Source organism: Colius striatus, chromosome 27, assembly GCF_028858725.1.
Source record: "Colius striatus isolate bColStr4 chromosome 27, bColStr4.1.hap1, whole genome shotgun sequence".
NCBI lineage: Eukaryota > Metazoa > Chordata > Aves > Coliiformes > Coliidae > Colius > Colius striatus.
The window spans coordinates 1,374,771-1,393,378 of record NC_084785.1 but is presented as its reverse complement, the minus strand read 5'-3'; the positions used below and the strand labels follow the sequence as shown (position 1 = coordinate 1,393,378).

At 53.3% G+C, this 18,608-nt stretch overlaps 1 protein-coding gene across 1 annotated transcript; it reads left to right on the top strand.

Moving 5' to 3' along the window:
* The first annotated feature begins 4,496 nt into the window (after positions 1-4,496).
* On the top strand, positions 4,497-18,291 carry SLC25A37 (solute carrier family 25 member 37). Its single transcript, XM_062015767.1, has 4 exons — positions 4,497-4,791; positions 12,195-12,423; positions 13,847-13,903; positions 15,019-18,291. Exons 1-4 carry the CDS (start codon positions 4,579-4,581, stop codon positions 15,537-15,539), a joined length of 1,020 nt encoding a protein of 339 aa, XP_061871751.1. The 5' UTR covers positions 4,497-4,578; the 3' UTR covers positions 15,540-18,291.
* Positions 18,292-18,608: the final 317 nt, after the last annotated feature.

Genomic DNA, 18,608 nt, shown 5'->3' with positions numbered 1-18,608 from the left:
TTTATTGGTTAAAATGCTTCTCATTTCAAAGCTGGAGGGGCATCCCTGCAGCCCAGCCTCCCCAGATGTGCTGGCTATGCTGCTTCTGGGATGAATAAAGCTGAGTTTTTCACTTGCTTGCACTGCAGCAGCAGGCTGGGGCTGCTCAACAGCCAGGATCCTATTTGCAGAGCCCTCACCTCATCCTTTTTTGGCCCATTGTCTTTTAATCACCTGCCCAGAAGAGGTGGTGGAGCCCATCACAAAGAGACAATATGACCAAAGCAGTTGGTATAAGAGCAGGATCATCTCTAAATGACAAACCATGGTTTCTGGATCCAGTTTGGTTAAGAAACTAGGTAGAAAACCAGAAAAGCCATGCTCAAACCCAGAAAAAACCCCCATGGGATCCTTTCAGCCTCCTTTTCCCAGTGCTACCAGTTGGTCTCAACACCATCACCAGCGTGTGCTGCACCTTTCTCATTGTTTCCCCAGGACTTCAAACCAGAAAGGCAAGTCAATGAAAACAAAATCTTGTCCAGGAAGTAAAACAAAAGGTAGACTCAATTATACCCATTGGGTATTGCCTCTCCCTGCTCCATTAATCCATTGGGCTAGGTAATGGTAAATTAGGTCAGATTATGTGAGGGCTGAAATCAAACCCACAGGCCAAATTCCTCCTCTCCACACCTCCTGCACCATCTGAGGTTGCATAAGTGTGCCCAGGCACTGGAGGTGCCTTGCATTGCTTCAGTGGAGCTGGGGTGCTGAGTTTTCAAAGGGATGCTGCTTTGGTGTGAGAAGTGAGCTGCAGCATCCAGGGGGCTCAAGCCTCTCATTTCCACAGCCCTCGCTGACATCACTGCACTTCATCTGTTCCATAGAAACCTGTTACACACACTCTTGGCTATGAAATGGATACCTTGGTAATCTAGAGTGAATCAAAGCAAAAAGAGATGTTCTGACTTTGTACCAAAGCAGGAATGAATGTTGTTGATTTTCCAGTACTAATCTCCCCCCTGGCATCTCAGCTGGGCTGAAAACCACGGGCTGCCTTATGCTGATGGTCAAATAAGTGGGTCAGTCCACCCTGAAGACAAAACAATGCTCATTCTGCTTATTTTTACAGAGTTTGCTACCATCAAGATAAATAAGAACTGGAACACATTGGGTTTCCCAGCAGCTGTTTCCCCATGGCTGCCTCTTCCCAGCCCACTGCAAAATGCACTTGGGTGGGCAGGAAAAGCCAGGCTGGGCTCTGAGATCCATCTTCTGAGGTGGGTTGTGAGGTCCAGACTCTCTGTTTAAAGTTGATTTTGAGGCTTTGAACATTTGTAAGGAGGGATGGGGCTGGTGGGGCTGGCAGGAGCCAAGTGCTTTTGTGCCAGGAAGGGGAATCAGTCCTCTGGGGTCTGCAGCTCACCAAGCACTGGCATGAAAACCATCCTTCCTTCAGCATAATAGGGGGAAAAAACACACAAGAGTCTGTGAGGACATAAAGTTCAGGCTGGTTGTACTGCAAATAAACTGCAAACACATGTCCTTTAGGACACACATTTCCTCTGGTCCCTCTTCTAAGTGGAACCACAGAAACTTTCCACAATTAGAAATACAAGGAGGTTGCCCCTGAGCTGAGCACTGAAAAACATCACCACCACCAACAAAAGGGCCTGTAAATTGCTGCTACAAAGAGATGAAATAAATACACCTCTCACTGGATCTTGTAGATAAGCCACAATTTGTGTGGTCCCCTGAAAGAGTCTGCCAGGGAGCAGGACACTCCTGCCTTATCGATGGGTACAGCTGTGGTGTCCTGCTCCTGCTGCCCAGGGAAGGGCTGTGATAAGCCAACCCAGGTCCTAATCAGCTGCCAAGTGCCAGGCAGCTGGTCTGAGGGCTGCAGCCACCTTCTTTGGGCAGGGACTTCTGAAAGCCAGGAGCATTTCACTTCATCTTCCAGCTTGTTTCTCATCTCTCACTGTGTTTCTGGCAGCTTATTCTGTTTCTCCAGTTTCCAGGCTGTCCTACAGTGTGAAAGCCCCATGAAGAAGGTTCCACAGCAGTGAGGACTCAGATCTGTGGGTCCTACTCAGCATTTCCTCCTGCTGCTTGCAGTGATGCAATGTCCCTGCAGACTGACATTGAAGCGAGCAGCCCAGGGGTGCTTTTAACAGCTTTGCCTTTCACTGCTACTCTCCTGTGACAGAATCTGAGGCTCCTGGAGCACTTGAGGGACTTCTTAACCCCAGAGGAACACTAAGACAGGGAGAGCCAGGTGTGGTGGTGGCCTGGGGGGCAGCAGAGGAAACGTTGCACAAGAGCAGCTGGTTTCAAGGGAAGGTTTTGTAAATCAAACCAAGTTCACTTTCTTGACTGCCACATGACCCAGTGATGAGTCGATTTTCCAGGCAGGGATGGCAGGAAACCATCAGAGAGACACAGGCTGTTCCTTTTCCTGTTAGTGGGACATAAGACACAGCCACAAGCCAGACCATCCTCCCTGCCTCATCTTCCCTCCCCAAAATGAGTTTTGCCCCTTCCTCATGACCATGGGGAAAGTCAGTCTGTGTGTCCCTGCTTTGGCATCTCTGCAGCAGCTCCCTGTGCCCCAGGATGGCCCCTGGCACAGGGCACAGAGCAGAAAGGATTCCTTGTGCCAGTGCTTCTGAGAGTTAAAATATAACTTGTTCCTACCTGGAAGCAGCACCCTACTTCAGACTGATTCACACCACTTCTTATCAGAGAGCAAGGCTGTAGGGGAAAGGGCTCATTAAAGTAAGTGAGACTGTAATTTCCCCACCCTCCTTGGCCCTGCCAGAAGCATTGGAAGGAGATTAGCTGCTGTTGGCTGGTGTTTATGGAGGAGAAAACCCTAGATAAACTATGTGGAGCAATACTGGAAGGTATTCCTCTTCAAGTCTTAATGCAGGCATTTCCTTGAAACCAGCTGCCTCACACCAAGGAATTTCTCTCACCCCTGTTTGATTTATGTCCTGCAGACACCAGTGATCACTGGGGAGTGCTGCCTGCTGGAATGCCATGCATGCACATGGCTCTCCAGCTCCAAGATGACATTGAAGCTGGAGCACAACGGTGTCAAAACCATGTCAGCAATGCAGGTTTGGTTTAGTCTCCTTCAGAGGAAACAAAGCTGTGATCATCCAGTGGCTTCTTGCCAAAGCAGCAAGGTGGAAGGGGAAGAAAGAGACATGTAACAGTTGCCCTGTTAAATGGAGTGTTGTTGAAGGTCTTTTCCCATAGTCTCTGCTTTCTACAGGTTTGAGGCCAGTTGATGGCACCTGGTTTCATGGGACTGTGGGATGGTTTCCTCACCTCTGGCTCTCCCATTTCTCTTCCAAGTGCACAAAAACACTGCCAGGTACCCAAAAATGAACGTTACTGTGTCCAGCAGCGTGTTCACACACAGAACAGAGGCTTCCAGTGCAAACACAGGGCTGGAGGGAGGAGAACAGCACATCCCAGCACCAATCCCAGTGCTCCACCACAGCCCCTCTGCCAGCACCAGGATGGGAGGTGGAGGATGAGAACAGACCAGGCTCTTCTCACCTTGTGTCTAATCACTTCATGGTTAATGGGAAAAAACACACACTTTCCTTTCCCTGTTGTTTTGGAGCTCTCAGAGGGGTGGTTTTCTTGCTTCCCAAGGCTCGAGCAGCAAGGAATGGTTTTGCATTATCATGGATTGATGCAAAAGGTTAACCCCTGATATCAGCACGTGCTTTGCAGTGCCCCTTCCAAGGTCAAACTCCACATCATCCTTGGAGGAGCAATGAAACAACTCAAGTGCTGTTCCCAGAGCTCCTGGGCCAACAAGACTTTGCCTCCATTTCCTCTGAGAGTGTCAAATCCAATTGCATTGGGCCGGATTCGTGGTGGGACAAAGGGATTGGACAAAACAGAGGCGAAGAGGAGCTTTTTGGGGGTGCAGGGCCACGGGGTGAGCTCAGTCCTCTGTGGTGGAATCAGAGTGGCGAGGGACGGTGGGTGCTGTGGATACCATCCCAAACAGCCCTCGGGGGATGGGCAGAGCGCTGTCCTCAGCGCACAGCGAGGTGCTGGAGCTGCGGCTGCTGTGCGAGCTGGAGCCCCCGGGACACGCTGTGCCCCCCGCCCCAGGGGCGCCTGCTGTGGCAGGGAGGCGGGTCGGGTGAGCTCTGCAGGGCCCGTCCCGCCACGCCGGGCGGTGGGACTGCGCGTGTGCCCGTTCCCGGGGGCTGGGGTTGGGGTTTGGGCGGGGGGCGGCAGCGCTCGCACGGGACGGCCAAGCGGCGCCTCACCCCCCCCACCTCCATCATCCTCACCCCAGCGTCCCGCCCCCACCGCCGGTACAGCCAATCGCGTCCTTCCCCTCCCGCCGCCTCCGCTTCCCATTGGCCCGCGTCCCTGCCAGTCACCCGCCTCCCCGGTGACGCCGCGCGTTGCCGTCAGGGGCGGCGGCGGCCGCGGTTCGCCATTGGCGGGAACGGGGCGGGAACGGGGCGGGACGCGGCTTTAAAGCGGGGCCGGGGCGCCGACCCCTCCCCGCACAGCCCGCGCCCCTCGCAGCCTGCTGCGCCCCTCCTCGGCGCCGCCGGCCCCATGGAGCTCAGCTGCGGTGTGGGGGGCGGCGCGGCGGCGGCTCCAGCGGGGCCCGGGCCGCCCCCCGCCGCTGTCGCCGCCGTTCCCCCCGCCATGGAGGGCGATGAGTACGAGAGTCTGCCCAGCGGCGCCTCGCTCGGGACGCACATGATGGCCGGGGCCGTGGCGGGCATCATGGAGCACAGCGTCATGTACCCGGTGGACTCGGTCAAGGTGCGTGGCGGAAGGTGGAAGGAAGCGGCGTCTCCGGGCAGCCGGCCGAGCTTTGCCGACCTCGGGGGAGGGGTGTGCGGGGTACCGGGGTGCCCGGGGAGGGGGTGTGTGGGGTACCGGGGTGCCCGGGGAGGGGGTGTGTGGGGTACCGGGGTGCTCAGGAGGGTGTACACGAGGTACCGGAGGTGCACGGGGTACCGGGTGTGTGTGTACGGGATAGTGAGAGTGTGTGCCCAAAATACCGGAGGTGCCCGGGGTTGTGTGCACGGGAGTGTAGGTACAGGGTGCTGAGCTTCGTGCTGGTTCAGGCCCAGATGGAGGTGTGCAGGGAGTGTGCAGTAGTGCGAGGAGAGGGGAAGGATGTCAGGAGTGTTGGGGTGCGAGGTGAGGGGTGTTTGGGTGTACAGGGCTCCGGGGTGCAAGCTGAGGGGTGTTTGGGTGCATAAGGCACGGGGGTGCAAGCTGAGGGGTGTTGGGGTGCACGAGCCTCCAGGGTGCAAGCTGAGGGGTGTTTGGGTGCATAAGGCACGGGGGTGCAAGCTGAGGGGTGTTTGGGTGCACGAGCCTCCAGGGTGCAAGCAGAGAGGTGTTGGGGTGCATAAGGCTCCAGGCTGCAAGCAGAGGGATGTTGGGGTGCATAAGGCTCCAGGGTGCAAGCAGAGGGATGTTGGGGTGCAAAGGGTGCCTGGGGTCAGGAATGTTGCATGGTGGTGGGGAGCAGCATTGTACTGGGCTGTTGAGTGTCTAAGAGGTGGTGAGTGAGAAGGAGGGTGCTGCCATGTGGAAGGCTCTCCTGAGCTCTTGGAGGAGGCTGGAGCTGCTCACCGGCTCTGGACCCGTCCTCTTGCCCCAGCGAGCTTTGCGCAACCCCCGGTGCAAAGGTGTGTGCCGGGGCCTCGCCGCCTTCCACTGCGGTAAGCAAAGTCCTGGGGCTGCTCCCTGTGATGGGAGATGTCCCCCAGGCCCTCCTGGCATGGAGCTGGAGACCCAGCATGGAACACTGGCATCCCAGTCTGGGAGGGAAGAGCTGGTGGTATGGGGAGGGTCTGTACCTCTGCACACCGGGATGTCTGTGAGCAGCCTGACTCTGACCTCACGTGTCACCCCCAGCCCCATGGGAGCAGTGGCTTTATAAAGGGGTTTGTACCACTGCAGGTGTGTCTGTGGTGATTGGGTCTCTAGTCAGAAGAGACTCAGTACTATTGAGTACAAATGAGGGGAAGGCTTCATGGCAGCATCAGTGTGGTGGGGAGCATCTCAGGGAGGGTGTTTCCTCCCCCAGCCCTGCCAATGTGCTGCTCTGGGAGCTTAAAGAGGAACTAAGGTTGGGAAGAGCTGGTGCTGACAGATCCTTCATGGTTCTGCCAGGAAGGGCTGCAAGCAGATGCTCCAGTTTCTCCTCTTTCCAATGCAGGGCTCCCTGAAAGAGTAGAAGGAGTCGAGGAGAGGAAATGCCTTCCCTTTGAGGCTCTGGAGGTGTTGCCAGTGTGCTAAGTGCTTAAAGGAAATAGTCTATGCTTTTTTTGCCCTGTTTTCCCTCTTGGTCTGGACCTGCTGGACCTGCCTCGTAGCTTTGGGCAGCTCTGCAATGCAAGTGCAGGGTCTGTGCCCACTCTGAGTGCCTCCACACTGGCTCCTTTCACAAACACAGCCCGTTGTTTTCTGCCAAGTCACGGTGAGAGAGAGCAGGGTGTCGTCACTCCGGGCTTCACAGTGTTGTTTAAGAGTCTGTTTCCTCTGGGGGGAAAGGAGCAGGAGAAAATGAAAGTTGTGCCTGGTTTCCCGCAGCAGGAGGTGCTTTATAGGAAGCTAAAAGTGCCTTTTTTTTCCCAACTCCTGGAATTCCCTGCTTGCTTCAGGGCCAGCAGTGCCTGTGAGAGGAGACTGCTGGGAATAATCCTGCTCAGCAAACTGCCTTGAAATGCTCAGAAGCAGATAAAAGTGCTCCAGCTGTTGGCTGCCTGTGGGAAAACTCCAGTGGAGCGTGGCCAAGGTCACTCCAGGTGTTGGAGGGAGAGTGAGATCCTGAGCTGCAGCCTGTGGGTCCTGCTGTGGGCATGTGCTGCTTGCTGGGCTGTGCCTCTTCTGTCTCTGATATGGGAAGAGGTGAGAACTGGCCTCAAAAGGGCTTTGTTGTTAAAGTTATGGGTGTAGGAGCAGCTGTCTTTCACTTTACCATGCTGCTCCTGCCTTACTGAGATCAACCATGGCTGAGCAGAGCCCAAAGGGGAGGAGGCAGAGGGCTGTGGGTGCTGTAGCACTTGGCATTGCAGACTCCTGCCTAGGAAATGTTTTGGTTCCAGCAAGTGACTTCACCTGAAAGAGAAACTGAAAACATTTCATTTTGGGGAATGACTTGCTTCAGCTGCTCACACAATTCCTGAGCACCCTGAGGTCAGGATGTGATGCTGGTGTCCTGTTGAGGTGAGTCAAGGCAAGCAGTTAACACAGTGCCCTATGGACCCCTGTGAAGTTCCCAGCTAGGCCTGGGTGAGAGCACAGAAGATGCCCAGAGTGCTGGTGGTGCAGCACGTGCTGGGCTGTGAGAAGGGAGAGTGTAAATCCCTGATGCACTTGCCCACGTGCAGCCCTGGGAGAGCCACTCTGTGGCCTCAAAGCATTGCTGGCTGTGTGTTTGTTTTTGCAGCAGTGCTGCTATTTGTTTAGAGGGGAAATGTGTTACCTTGCTGTACCTTGCTCAGTGTCTTTTTTTCCTTGCCAGTGGTGGAGACCTTGCAGCTTCAGCCTTAACTACACATTGGCCTCTGGCTCTGCTGCCTGAACACAGTGGCTGTGGCAGAAACAGTGCCTGAGATGTGTGCTGATGGGGTTTCTCACAGTGCTTAGGCTTGTTTTGTTTTGTAGCTGCTGAAAACACAGCTGTCCTGGCATGCCTGATGGGTCTCCCAGGTTCATTTTGGAAAGCAGCGTGTCAAGGACGATATGTGGTGAGAGGATGGAAGGGAGATGGTGGAGGACACCCCTGGAGCCTCCTCCCTCCTCTTGCTTAAGCCATTTGGTAGCTTTTCTGCATGGCTGCTGGAGCTGGTTTCCCAAGGCAGGTGAAGTAGCTGCCTTAAGGATGAGAAAAACAGTTATCCTTGCTTGGGAGCTAATTGCTGCTGTGAGACAGGTCATTGAGGAGCTGGAGGTGTGCTGGGCTTGAACCTTCCTTCCTCACAGTGGGTGGCAGTTTGCACTGATGACAAAAAGTCCCTGCTCCAGCCCTAACCATGCTGCAGCCCTGGATGAAAACATAGAATCACAGAAGGATTCTGGTTGTTAAAGCCCTTGAAGCTGCTGCAGTGCCAGCCCTGCCCTCACCCTGCCCAGCCCTGACCCACAGCCCTCAGCACCTCAGCTCCAGGGCTTTGGGATCCCTCCAGGGCTGGGCACTGCCCCAGCTCCCTGGGCAGCCTGGCACAGGGGCTGACACCCCTCTCAGGGAAGTTCATTTTGTGGCTGTGTGTGGTTCTTAATGGGTACAAGAGGTCCTGTCCCTGTAATGGGAACTGCTGGAGTGAAGGACAGGGGAAACATCTCACCTACATCTGCAATGTCAGGGAGGGGAGTAGAAAGGAAAGGAGGACAAGTATGATGGCACTTGTTGGGAAGGATGGAGTGTTTTGTTGGCTCCAGCTAGGACAGGCAACTGTGGGTGACTTGCCTGGTGCAAGTAGGCTTTGGAGCTTTACTGCTTGTGAGATGTCTGTGGTTTATTTAGATGTTGGGATTAGGGACACTTGGCTTGGGTTTGGTGGTGGGAGGTTCTGCATCCCCACCTATGCCCACACAGGTCTAGGAGGAGCAGTTACTCTTGTTTCAGCTGATAGTGTTGGAGGGCTGGAAAGTCATGGCTAACCTGTTCTCCTGACCCTGTGCTCCTTTCCTGTGGACCTTTGCAGACATCAGTGGGTATCACACCAATGTGTTGCTTATCTGGGGAGTTGCTCTAGCTGAAGACTAGCCTAGCAAGGAGTTCAGGGCTTGAGCTTGACATGGGTCATGCAGTAGTAAAGCCTTGGGCAGCCAGCAAAAGCTGACTGAGCTGCTCTAGAAATGCTGCTTGTGTCCTGGTGAAAGCATATTGTGTTCTGTGTGTCTTTTGTTAGCTGCAGGGAGAGCAGGCTGCCTGGCTGCCACATGAGAATGCAGGTTCAACTGCATGCTGTGTTCAGGGGGAAAAAAACCCAACCCTAACCCCAAATCAAAGGCAAATGAGGTCTGAGCCTGTTTGTACAGTGGCATGTCACATCAGAGACCCTTTGAGGGTGTGTCCAACTAGACTCTTGTCAGTAAAACAAGATAGGAAACTAGCCTGGGCTACTGCTGTGCTCCCTGGAACAGGAAGGCTGGGTGCTGTCCCCCAAAACAACATCCATAAAGATGCCACTGGTCCATAAACAGCAGGTAAGGGATGGACACAAAGCTCTGTGGCTGCTGCTTCATGTGGCCCAAGTGAAGCCAGGGCTGCTGGGACGCTTGTGGTTGTGGGTGCACTCTTGCCTTATGCAATGAGGATTAATCTTAGTAGGTGGAGAAGTATTTCTTGGCTGGTTTCACAGGGAGGTGAGGTTCCTGGAGGAGCTTGCTGGCTTCAGGTAGGTGGTAGGAGCTGGAGGAGGGGTGAGGACTGCATAGCTCACAGCCAATTGTTGTTGTTCACACCGTGATAAACTTCTCCTGGACAAAAGAGAGCTGAACCTGTTTGCAGCTTCTTGCAGCAGCTTCATGGGAGATCCTGGGTTTTGGTTACTCTTTGGGCTGTTTGTCCTGTTTGTGTCCACAGCTGTAATGAAAGGTGCTCACCCCATGGGCCTGGCTGTGGTGGGGATGATGCAAACTGCAGCGTGTGTGGGTTAAGTGGGTACAGCGCTGATTTATCTGCTCTGGGCTATGGTGTGAGCTTTTGAACCCCTGTGAAGCAACTCAACAGAGTCTATAGAAGTGGCTGTTGAACTGTTCTCATATGAAAGCAGCTGATTCTCAGTAAGGATGAGGTTACTCAGGGTTAGTTCCCAAGCACACAGCACCAGGCACTTTGGTCCTGGACATGCCAGCCTGACAGCTTATTGCTTTGCAGGAGCACTTAGGGATAAGAAATGACAGTTGTCTGCTTCAAAGGCATCCCAGCAACAGAGTGGGGTGAGGTGGAGATCTCCCAGGGTCAGTTCTTAGAGGCTGAAGCAATGTCTTCAAGTTAAAACTAGCAGAGAGGGAAAAAACCACCAAGCCCCAGCTGGATGGGAGCAGCTTGGCAGCGGTGGGTGCTGCTGAGTCATGATGGTGGAGTGGCTGCTGGGAGTTTCTGCAGGGCATCATGACTCCCAGCTCCTGCCCAGCCCCTCCTGCTGAGCATCTGTGGGATGGGAAGGTGCAGAGATCCATTGGAGGGGCTGTTAAGCCCCTTATGAGGGCTGAGAGCCAGGTTTAAAAGCTGCATTTCAATTCCAAGCAGGTTCAGGGCTGTTGCTGCCCTTTGCAGGAGGATTTCCCTGAGCCTTTGGGTTGCTTTCCAGTGCTGTTCATAGGTGACAGTGCTCAGAAGTGGGAAGGTTTGCACATCCCCTGTGGTAGGGTGATGCCTTGTGATGATCACCAGCATGACATTCAGCTAGCTGCTGCTGAGCTAAGTCACTCTGCAAATGCAACTCCTGTGCAGTTGCTCTTTAGGGTACTTAATAAAATCCAGCCAGTGGTTTGGCTTAGTCTCATGTATTGCTCAGCTTGGTTTTATTTTCCTGGCATCAAGTCCTGAATTCAGTTCTGGTCTTCCCCTTGGTCTCAGAAATGGAATGTGAAAGTGCTCTTGGGTTTGCATTAACCAGAGTGGTTTTGGGGAATCCAAAGATCCACAACTGAGACCCTTTTATGGGCTTAATCTTGCCTGAAAGCTTACCTGGAGTTATTGCCTCCTGGCTAATTCCTGAAGGGAATTGATAAGCTTGAAGGGGATGTGTCCCAAGGAGAAAGTGTGGAGGTGGCATAGGCAGTTCTTGCTCTTTCAAGGGCTGTTGAATCTCTCCTGTGGATGGAGCTGCTCCTGTTGTGTGGCTGCTGCTGGTGTCTGGCTGCTGCCAAATCATTTGGGGAGGCTTTGTTTTGAAGGTGGGATGTCCCAGCTGATGGAGTGGAGGGCAGCACCCTTCCTGTCCACCCCAAAATGGGTTTGACAAACCTCTGAATTGCAGTTCTCAAGCTGCTTCTTGGGTGTTATTTGCTGGAGCCTGTTGCAGGTTGTTAAACCCTCATCTCCTGTGGCTCTGCCTTTTCCCAGGAGCCTTCTGTTTGTGTTTCAAGGCGAGAGGCTGCACCAAAGGCTGTATCTTTGCAGAGCAGTTTTGGTCTGATGGGGTGTATCAGCTCTATTGCAGACTGACAGGACTTGTGGGCTGCTCAGCAGGAGTAGCAGAGCCCCAGATCTTGATACCCTAGATTGGCTCAGTCTTTCTGGCATGGCTGTAGAGGTTTAAGCCCTGCCAGTGACTCTCCTGTTGCTGGTAGGAGGTGACTGGGGTTTGTGTCCTGTAAACACCCACTGCAGGTTGGCATCACTGTTGGCTTTGAGTGTTGCTGGGGTGTGATGGCATCAGCCTGCAGAAGCCTGAAACGAGTTAAAAGGAGTAATTTTTTCCCATGGTGTGTAATTAAATGATGCCAGTGGAGTGTAATGGCATGCTTTGGATGCCAGGACTTCAGCTGCCTTCAGAAATCTATGGAGGAAAAGCCTGTGGAGGACTCTTGAACAAAGATGGAGATGAAAACACCCAGCTCAGGCAGTCAGTGGCTGCAGGGCACCAGGAGCTGGGAGGGATGCTGGGGCCAGGGTGTTCCCCAGGCTGCTGGGTCACCAGCTGGGTCTGCCTTGGGGGTGTGTGCAGGAGGACAGCCTGGCCTTTCCCTGTCTCACCTTCTACAGGGTGAGGATTTGCTGCAGGTACCCCACTTTCTCAGCTTGCTCTTCTAGGAAATGTTTCCCAAGCCAGGAGGCTGACTCTGAGCTCCAGGTGTCACAAGGAGCTGAGCAACTGGAGGAGAAACAAGCTGAGGCAGGGAGTGTTGTAAGCAAGAGGCAATTACAGACCTAACTGTATTTCTTCACTGAGTCTTTTGAACAGCCACAGGAGCTCAATTCCCTGTACTTGCTGTGCATAAACAAGAGCAGAGGTTGTGCCCCCCTTGTCTGAGCAGCCTTGTAGTGTTTTGGTGTTGCAACGTGGAGTTAATCTCGCTGATCTGCCAGGCAGAACGTGGCTCAACAGCCGAGTAGCCCCGGTGTGGCTGCAGCTCTTCACCCCTCTAATGATCCTGGAAGCCTTGTAGCTCCTTAACTCCATGATTTGTGCTTGTTGGATGAAAGAAGACAGTAACTGAGGCTTCTCCCTTCGTGTGCTTGGTTGCAGACCAGGATGCAGAGCTTGCAGCCGGACCCCAAAGCCCAGTACAGGAGCGTGTACGAAGCTCTGAAGAAGATTGTCCTTACAGAGGGTTTCTGGAGGCCTTTACGTGGGATTAATGTCACCATGCTGGGGGCTGGCCCTGCCCATGCAATGTACTTTGCCTGCTATGAAAAGATGAAGAAGTCCCTAAGTGATGCTCTGCAGCATGGAGGAAACAGCCACTTGGCCAATGGTATTTTGTGGGGTGTTTGTGGGGTTATTCTTGCACAGGAAAAGCCTCTTGTAGCTACCAGCCTGTCCCTTGCTTGCTTCACACACTGATTCTGGCATCCTTCACTGCTCTCTGCTCCTGGAAAGTGGGCTGTGAGCAACCTGCTCCCAGGCTGCTGCTGGGAATCTGTGTACAGGAGGACGTGAGGTGCAAATGTAACCCCAGGCACTTGCTTTGTGTGCTGGAGAGGGAAGGGGAGGTCAGGGAGGCAAGTTTGGGGCTTGCCTCCTAGTTCAGTGCTTCATGCTGCTCACCACACTCCTCTGAAACCTGTGCCCTGTCATAGCACTGCTGACTGCTTGGTAGATCTCTCTTCCAGAGGGTAGAGGTGGCTGGGCTGGTTGACAGCAGCAGAGTAGAGAAGCTCTTCCTCGCCTGAAGTCCCCAGTGGCATCATTGGCCACCCTCCAAAGCCTTGGTCTGATCCAGGTTTCTGCCCTGCTCTTTGGGCTCAGATTGTTCTGATGAAAGGAATCAACACATCAGACAAGAGATGTTCAGGTGCAATCACAGGCTGGTTCTGGCCTGTGACCTCTTGAGGTTCCAAGCAGAGCTTGTTGCAGCTGTCTCCCTTGGAGCTCCAGCATGGTGAGGTGCTCTGCATCCTCTGCATGACAAGATTTGACTTCTACCAGGAAGCAAAAGCTTTTAGATCCACCAAAGGCTGCTGTAACAGCAGAAACCCTCTACTTGAGCAGCCAGGAGGGCTACAGAAGGGTTTGTGCAGACCTGCTCTGTGATGTGATGGTAGGGAGTTGCCATTTGACTGACCAACTCAGCTGAGGGTATTGTAACACCTTTCTGGCTTGCTGCTTTTTGCTAGTAACATGCTTCCTGTGTCTGCCTGTCAAGTAGCTCCAGGCTTTCAGTCCCAGCAGGAAAAGTGAAGCTGTGCTGTGATGAGAAATGACCGAAAGTCATTTGGGCAAGAGAGAATTGGAGATGGAAACCTACATCAAAGGAGAAGGTGTGGCTGGAGAGAGGCCCATCCTAGAGCCAGCTGCACAGTCATTAATGGCTGGCTGGGTGCTTGCAGAACCTGGGCAATTAGGGTTTAAAACTAGCCTGAGTAAAGGGATGAAAATGCCTGATTATGGATGTGCTGAGCCAGTTGTAAACGTTGCTCAGTCCTTGGTCAATGCAAGAGCTGCACAGACAAAACCTTGGGAGTTGTTGTAGGGAACAGCAAAAGGGACAGTTGTGGTGCTGTGGGAAGGTCTTGCCTCTCCCTCAGGCTGCTCTGGGTGGGTTGTTCTGTGTTGGGAAGGAGCAGAGCAGTGCTGCTGACTGCTGGCAGTGCCCAAGCAAGCCTTGGCTTCTGGATCTGGTTTGGGTTTTTGGGGTGGCTTGTTATTATTCTGAAGGGTGCTCTTGTGTTTTGCAGGTGTAGCTGGGAGTGTGGCCACTCTGCTCCATGATGCAGTGATGAATCCTGCTGAAGGTAATGCCCTGTGCTGGGAGGGGGAAGTGCTGCACCCATTAGCCTGGGAAAGCACTGAAGGCACCCTGCACTGTCTCAACAGCTTAAGCCCTTTGCTTTAGTGTCTCTGCCCAGCTTTTAATGAGCCAGTGTGAAGGGATAAGTTCTGCCTTGCTGTTTTCCCTTGCTTGCCAAGGGGTTCCACAGCATCTGCACCATCACCTTTCTGCCCTTGTCCTCTTGGTGTGTCAGTGTTTCCACACAACAGCTCTGCATCCTCACAGATGCATCTGAGGGTCCTTATCAGGCTGTTGTAATGCTTGTCTAGCTGGAAAGAAAAGTTCTGTGTCCAGTTCTGGACTCCTCAGCTCAAGAGTGATAGAGAACTGCTGGAGAGAGGCCAGGGCAGGGCTCCCAAGATGCTGAGGGGATGGAACATGTGTGTGAGGAGGAAAGGCTGTGGGCCCTGAGGCTGCTGAGGCTGGAGAAGAGAAGCCTGAGCTCAGGGGCACCTCAGCAATGCTGCTCAGTCCCTAAAGGGTGGGTGTTGGGAGGCTGGGGCCAGTGTTTGCTGTGTGGTGGCCAGTGGCAGGACAAGGGGTGATGGGCACAGGCTGGCACACAGGCAGTGCCCCTGGCACAGGAGGAGCAAGTCCTTTGGTGCTGAGGGGAGGGAGCCCTGGCCCAGGCTGCCCAGGCAGGGTGTGGAGGCTCCTTCTCCTTCCAACACCACCTGGACACGTTCCTGTGCGCCCTGAGCCAGGGGAAGCTGCTGGAGCAGGGGCTGGAGCAGCTCTGGGGGTCTCTAGATGGATTAGCCCTGCTTCCCTCCCTTGTTGCTCTGAGTGTTTTGGGGGATGTTGCTGGGTGAGCTGGGGAAAGCAGAGGATGTGTTCTGCCTCTGCCTGTCAATAAAAGCTCATTGCTCCAGAGCTGCTTTGTTGATGTTGTAGCAGTCTGCACTTGGAAGGAGAGCTTGAGTCTGGGTGGTTGGGCGTGGGAGCAGCCTCGTGTCTCTATGTTGTGATGACCAAGAAAGATTCACCTTAGCTAACAAGTCATTATCTTTATGTCCTGCCTGGCATTGCCCACCCTGCCTCTCCCTTTCCCCTTGCCATGGCCATCACCTGGAGCAGTGGTGAAGCAGAGGATGCAGATGTTCAACTCTCCCTACCCATCGGTGCTGGCGTGCGTGAGGACAGTGCAGAGGACAGAGGGCTTTGGTGCCTTCTACCGCAGCTACACCACCCAGCTCACCATGAACATCCCCTTCCAGGCCATTCACTTCATCACCTATGAGTTCATGCAGGAGCAAATCAACCCCCACAGGGCCTATAACCCCAGGTCCCACATCATCTCTGGTGCCGTGGCGGGAGCCGTGGCCGCCGCTGCCACCACGCCGCTGGACGTCTGCAAGACCCTGCTCAACACCCAGGAGAACGTGGCCTTGAGTTCTGTCAACATCAGTGGCCATCTGTCTGGCATGCTGAATGCCTTCAAGACTGTGTATCAGCTGGGGGGTGTCTGGGGGTATTTCAGAGGGGTGCAGGCACGGGTCATCTACCAGATGCCTTCCACAGCCATCGCCTGGTCGGTCTATGAGTTCTTCAAGTACTTGCTCACAAAGCACAAGCTGGAGAAAAGAACATCTTTGTGAAAAGACATCCTGAGAGTGAGTGCAAGCCTCAGTGTCCCCTCTGTGTGTGTGTGTGTTTGTGTGTGTGTGTGTGTGCCAGCTCTTCATCTCTACAAAGGAAGATGCCACATCTCTGCTGCTGTGGCCACTTCCCCCTCCTCTCCAGGGAAGGATGGCTCAGTGTGGTCCTCAGCCACCTCTTTGCTTAAGCAATGACATAGTTTATAAAAGACTTCTAATATATATATATATCTATATATTTAATAACTTTATTAAGGAGAAGTGAGATTGCTGACTGATATTTTCCTTGGATTAAGTTTGAAGCTGTAGTTGACTCCTCACCACAAGCCTTAGGTTATCCAGCCTAGGATGGGCTCTCTTTTGTCTCTTACAGCAAAGAAGCAAAAGATCCTGTCACAGAGCTTTAACTTTTTATATAAATATGAGATAGATGGATAATGTTTATCCTTTATTTTTCTATGTAGACATTTGGGGGGGGTGTTTTGTTTTATGTACAGCTAGGTGCTGTTTCAAAAGGGCTCAATTCTTCCACCCTCTGTAGGGAAGACACAGAAGCATTTATTTTTCTAGCCAGATTGGCTTTGTTTGTACAGCATTTGGCCCCCAAACAGTGGCTTGGGTCCTTGTCTGGGTGGCAAGGTACTTGGTTTAGCCCCTTGGAGACTTGCTGGGATGGGGAAAGGGAGAAGGAATGGGGGGGAAACTGGGACACCAAGGAGAAGCACTGTAAAACCCCTGCTCACTTGGCTGGGGAGAGGGGGAAAATGATCAGTTTTGTACAAGGAGACTCTAAGGAAAAACAACAAAAAGAGTGAGTTTTATAGTTCTCTTGTTTTGTAAACACTTGTATAAAGGTACATTGTTATGGTGTGTCATAGCTGAGCAGCCTTCATCCTCCCTTTGTTTACTCATCTGTGTTTATCACCGAGGCCCCTGCTTAGAGGAGTGACCCTGCACACCTCAGGAGCTGCTGGGGTTGAGGTGAGGTGTGTGGGAGCTGCTTTGCTCCCTGGGGATCACCTGAAGCTTCTGTTTACAGTTTGGCTACAGAGATGCAAGGATGGCATCCTGCCAGCACCAAACCACCAGCAGGCAGAGGGGGGAAAAAAGACCTTGGGGAAAGTCCTTCCTGCAGAACCAAAGCCACTTCCCAGCCCAGCTGCTGTTCATCTCTGCTGGGAAGGAAACCCAAGTGACCTAGAGAGGTTCCTGGTGCTGTGCTCTTGGTTTTGCTGCTGGGGGATGCTGTGCATCGTGGTGGCCAGTGAAGCTGTGCCTGCTCAGGGAGGGTGGGAGCCCTATTTCTGCTCAAGAATGGCTCTTCCAAACCAAAATGCATCCTTTAGTTGGGTCAGCAGCAGCTGCTGAGGGATTTTAGGGGCCTGGATGTGTAAAAAGAAGTTACAGGGCACCAGCTGGCAAATCTTCATCCTCCCTGGAACTTGCTGTGCCCAGCAGCAGCTGATGTCTTGAACTGACACTGTCTCCTTTCTGCAGCTATGAAGAAGTTGCCTCAGGTTGCTGTTGCCTCCAGGAGGGGGCTGTGGGGGGGTGTCTGTGTGGGAGCTGCAATGTGAGGAGCAGCTTTTGGGCTGCCACACATCACTGGAGGTGACATGTAGGGTGACACTGAGCAAAGTCAATCCTTTTGCCCCCATTGTTTGGAGAAGGTAAATCAAGGAGCACCAGGGTGAGTGTTACATGTGCCTTGTGTAAATTAACCTCTCACCACTGATGATGCTGAAATGAGTGTCCTGAGGCCTTTTTATCCCCCCCTCCACACTTGAACTGACCAAATCTCACTGTGTCAAATGCACCCTGGGTCTTAAAAGTGTCAAAACTGGAAGCTGGAGGACACTGGTCTTGGTGATGCAGCTGGAGCAAGTCCTCACTCATCTCCCTGTGCCCACAGAGCTCCTCCAAGCTGGAGGGAGTTCTCTGCTGCCTCTAAACCTGAGATGCCTTTTTCTATTGACCTGAGAAACTGGAGGCTCCCTAACAGGAGCCAGAACTGCACAGGGTATTTCCACTGGGGCTGGGCATGAACACTTAGGTGAAAATGTTGGGTCACTTTAACATTAAAGAGGCCAAAGTGTAGCATAAGCTGGAAGGCAACAGCTTTCAGTGTGACTGCAGTGAGTCAGGCTCAGTGTGTGGTTCCCAGTGCATCATCCTCTGGCTGTTTTAGCTTTAATAGTTGTGACTTGACTTGGGCTCTTCTGGGAGAAGTCCAGCTCCCATTTGGAGTAACCTGTGAGTAGCTGGGATAGAGCTGGAGGGGGGTGGTGGTGGGGCATCATCCTTGGAGGGGGAAGTAGCATCCCACTGGGGCTGGGATGCCAGAGCAGGTCTGGGAACCATGTCTGAGTGTGGAGCACAAATAATGACCAGCCAGGTTCTCTCAGGAGCTTGCAGTGCCTCGAGCTGAGAGCTGCCAGGCAGCACTTGTGTGCCTCCAGAGCTCTTCACACCTTACTCTGAGTTACTTGATCCCATGCTGGGGTATTGGCCTGAGAATCAGAGACCTCTCTCAGGTGTTTAAAGCATTCCCTGCTGTGTGTCATGCTGCATGCCCAGCTGCAAACCCTTTCCCTGAAGCCCCTTTCATTGTTCTTGCTCTGTTGGGCACTGCCTCAGTGTCATGTTTCTTTCCATGTGTGTTTGAGCAATGCAAGAGTTCATTGGTGAAATGCTGCTACAGTTGTACCACTGGAGCTCAAGGAAATAAAAGATCCTCATCTTTGTTTTGGTCCTTTTGGGGTGATGACTTCAGTGTGTCCTGGGGCTGGGCAGCAGCAGGGTGGGTGGTTGGGCAGGGCTGGGAGCCAGCCAGGCTGATCTTTGGAGGAATGGTGCCTTCTAGTGTTGCCTGAGCACTTGGCAGGCTCAGCACCTCGCCGGCTGAGTCAGGCAAAGCTCTTTCCTCATCGTGCCAGGGGATGAAAATACTTCTGGGAGGGGTTTTGCAGCCTGGTAGGAGCTGACCTGTGCATCTCAGGGCTTGCACTCCTCTAGGAGCCGCTGCAGGGTTCTGAAACGCAGCTTTCCCGGCACGGAGGTGGCAGCTGA

Excerpts from the sequence above, each read along its gene's own strand:
- SLC25A37 (XM_062015767.1), top strand. The coding sequence starts at position 4,579 with ATGGAGCTCAGCTGCGGTGTGGGGGGCGGCGCGGCGGCGGCTCCAGCG. Across the intron at positions 4,792-12,194 it reads ACCCGGTGGACTCGGTCAAG|ACCAGGATGCAGAGCTTGCA; the intron begins GTGCGTGGCGGA and ends GCTTGGTTGCAG. Across the intron at positions 12,424-13,846 it reads AAACAGCCACTTGGCCAATG|GTGTAGCTGGGAGTGTGGCC; the intron begins GTATTTTGTGGG and ends TGTGTTTTGCAG.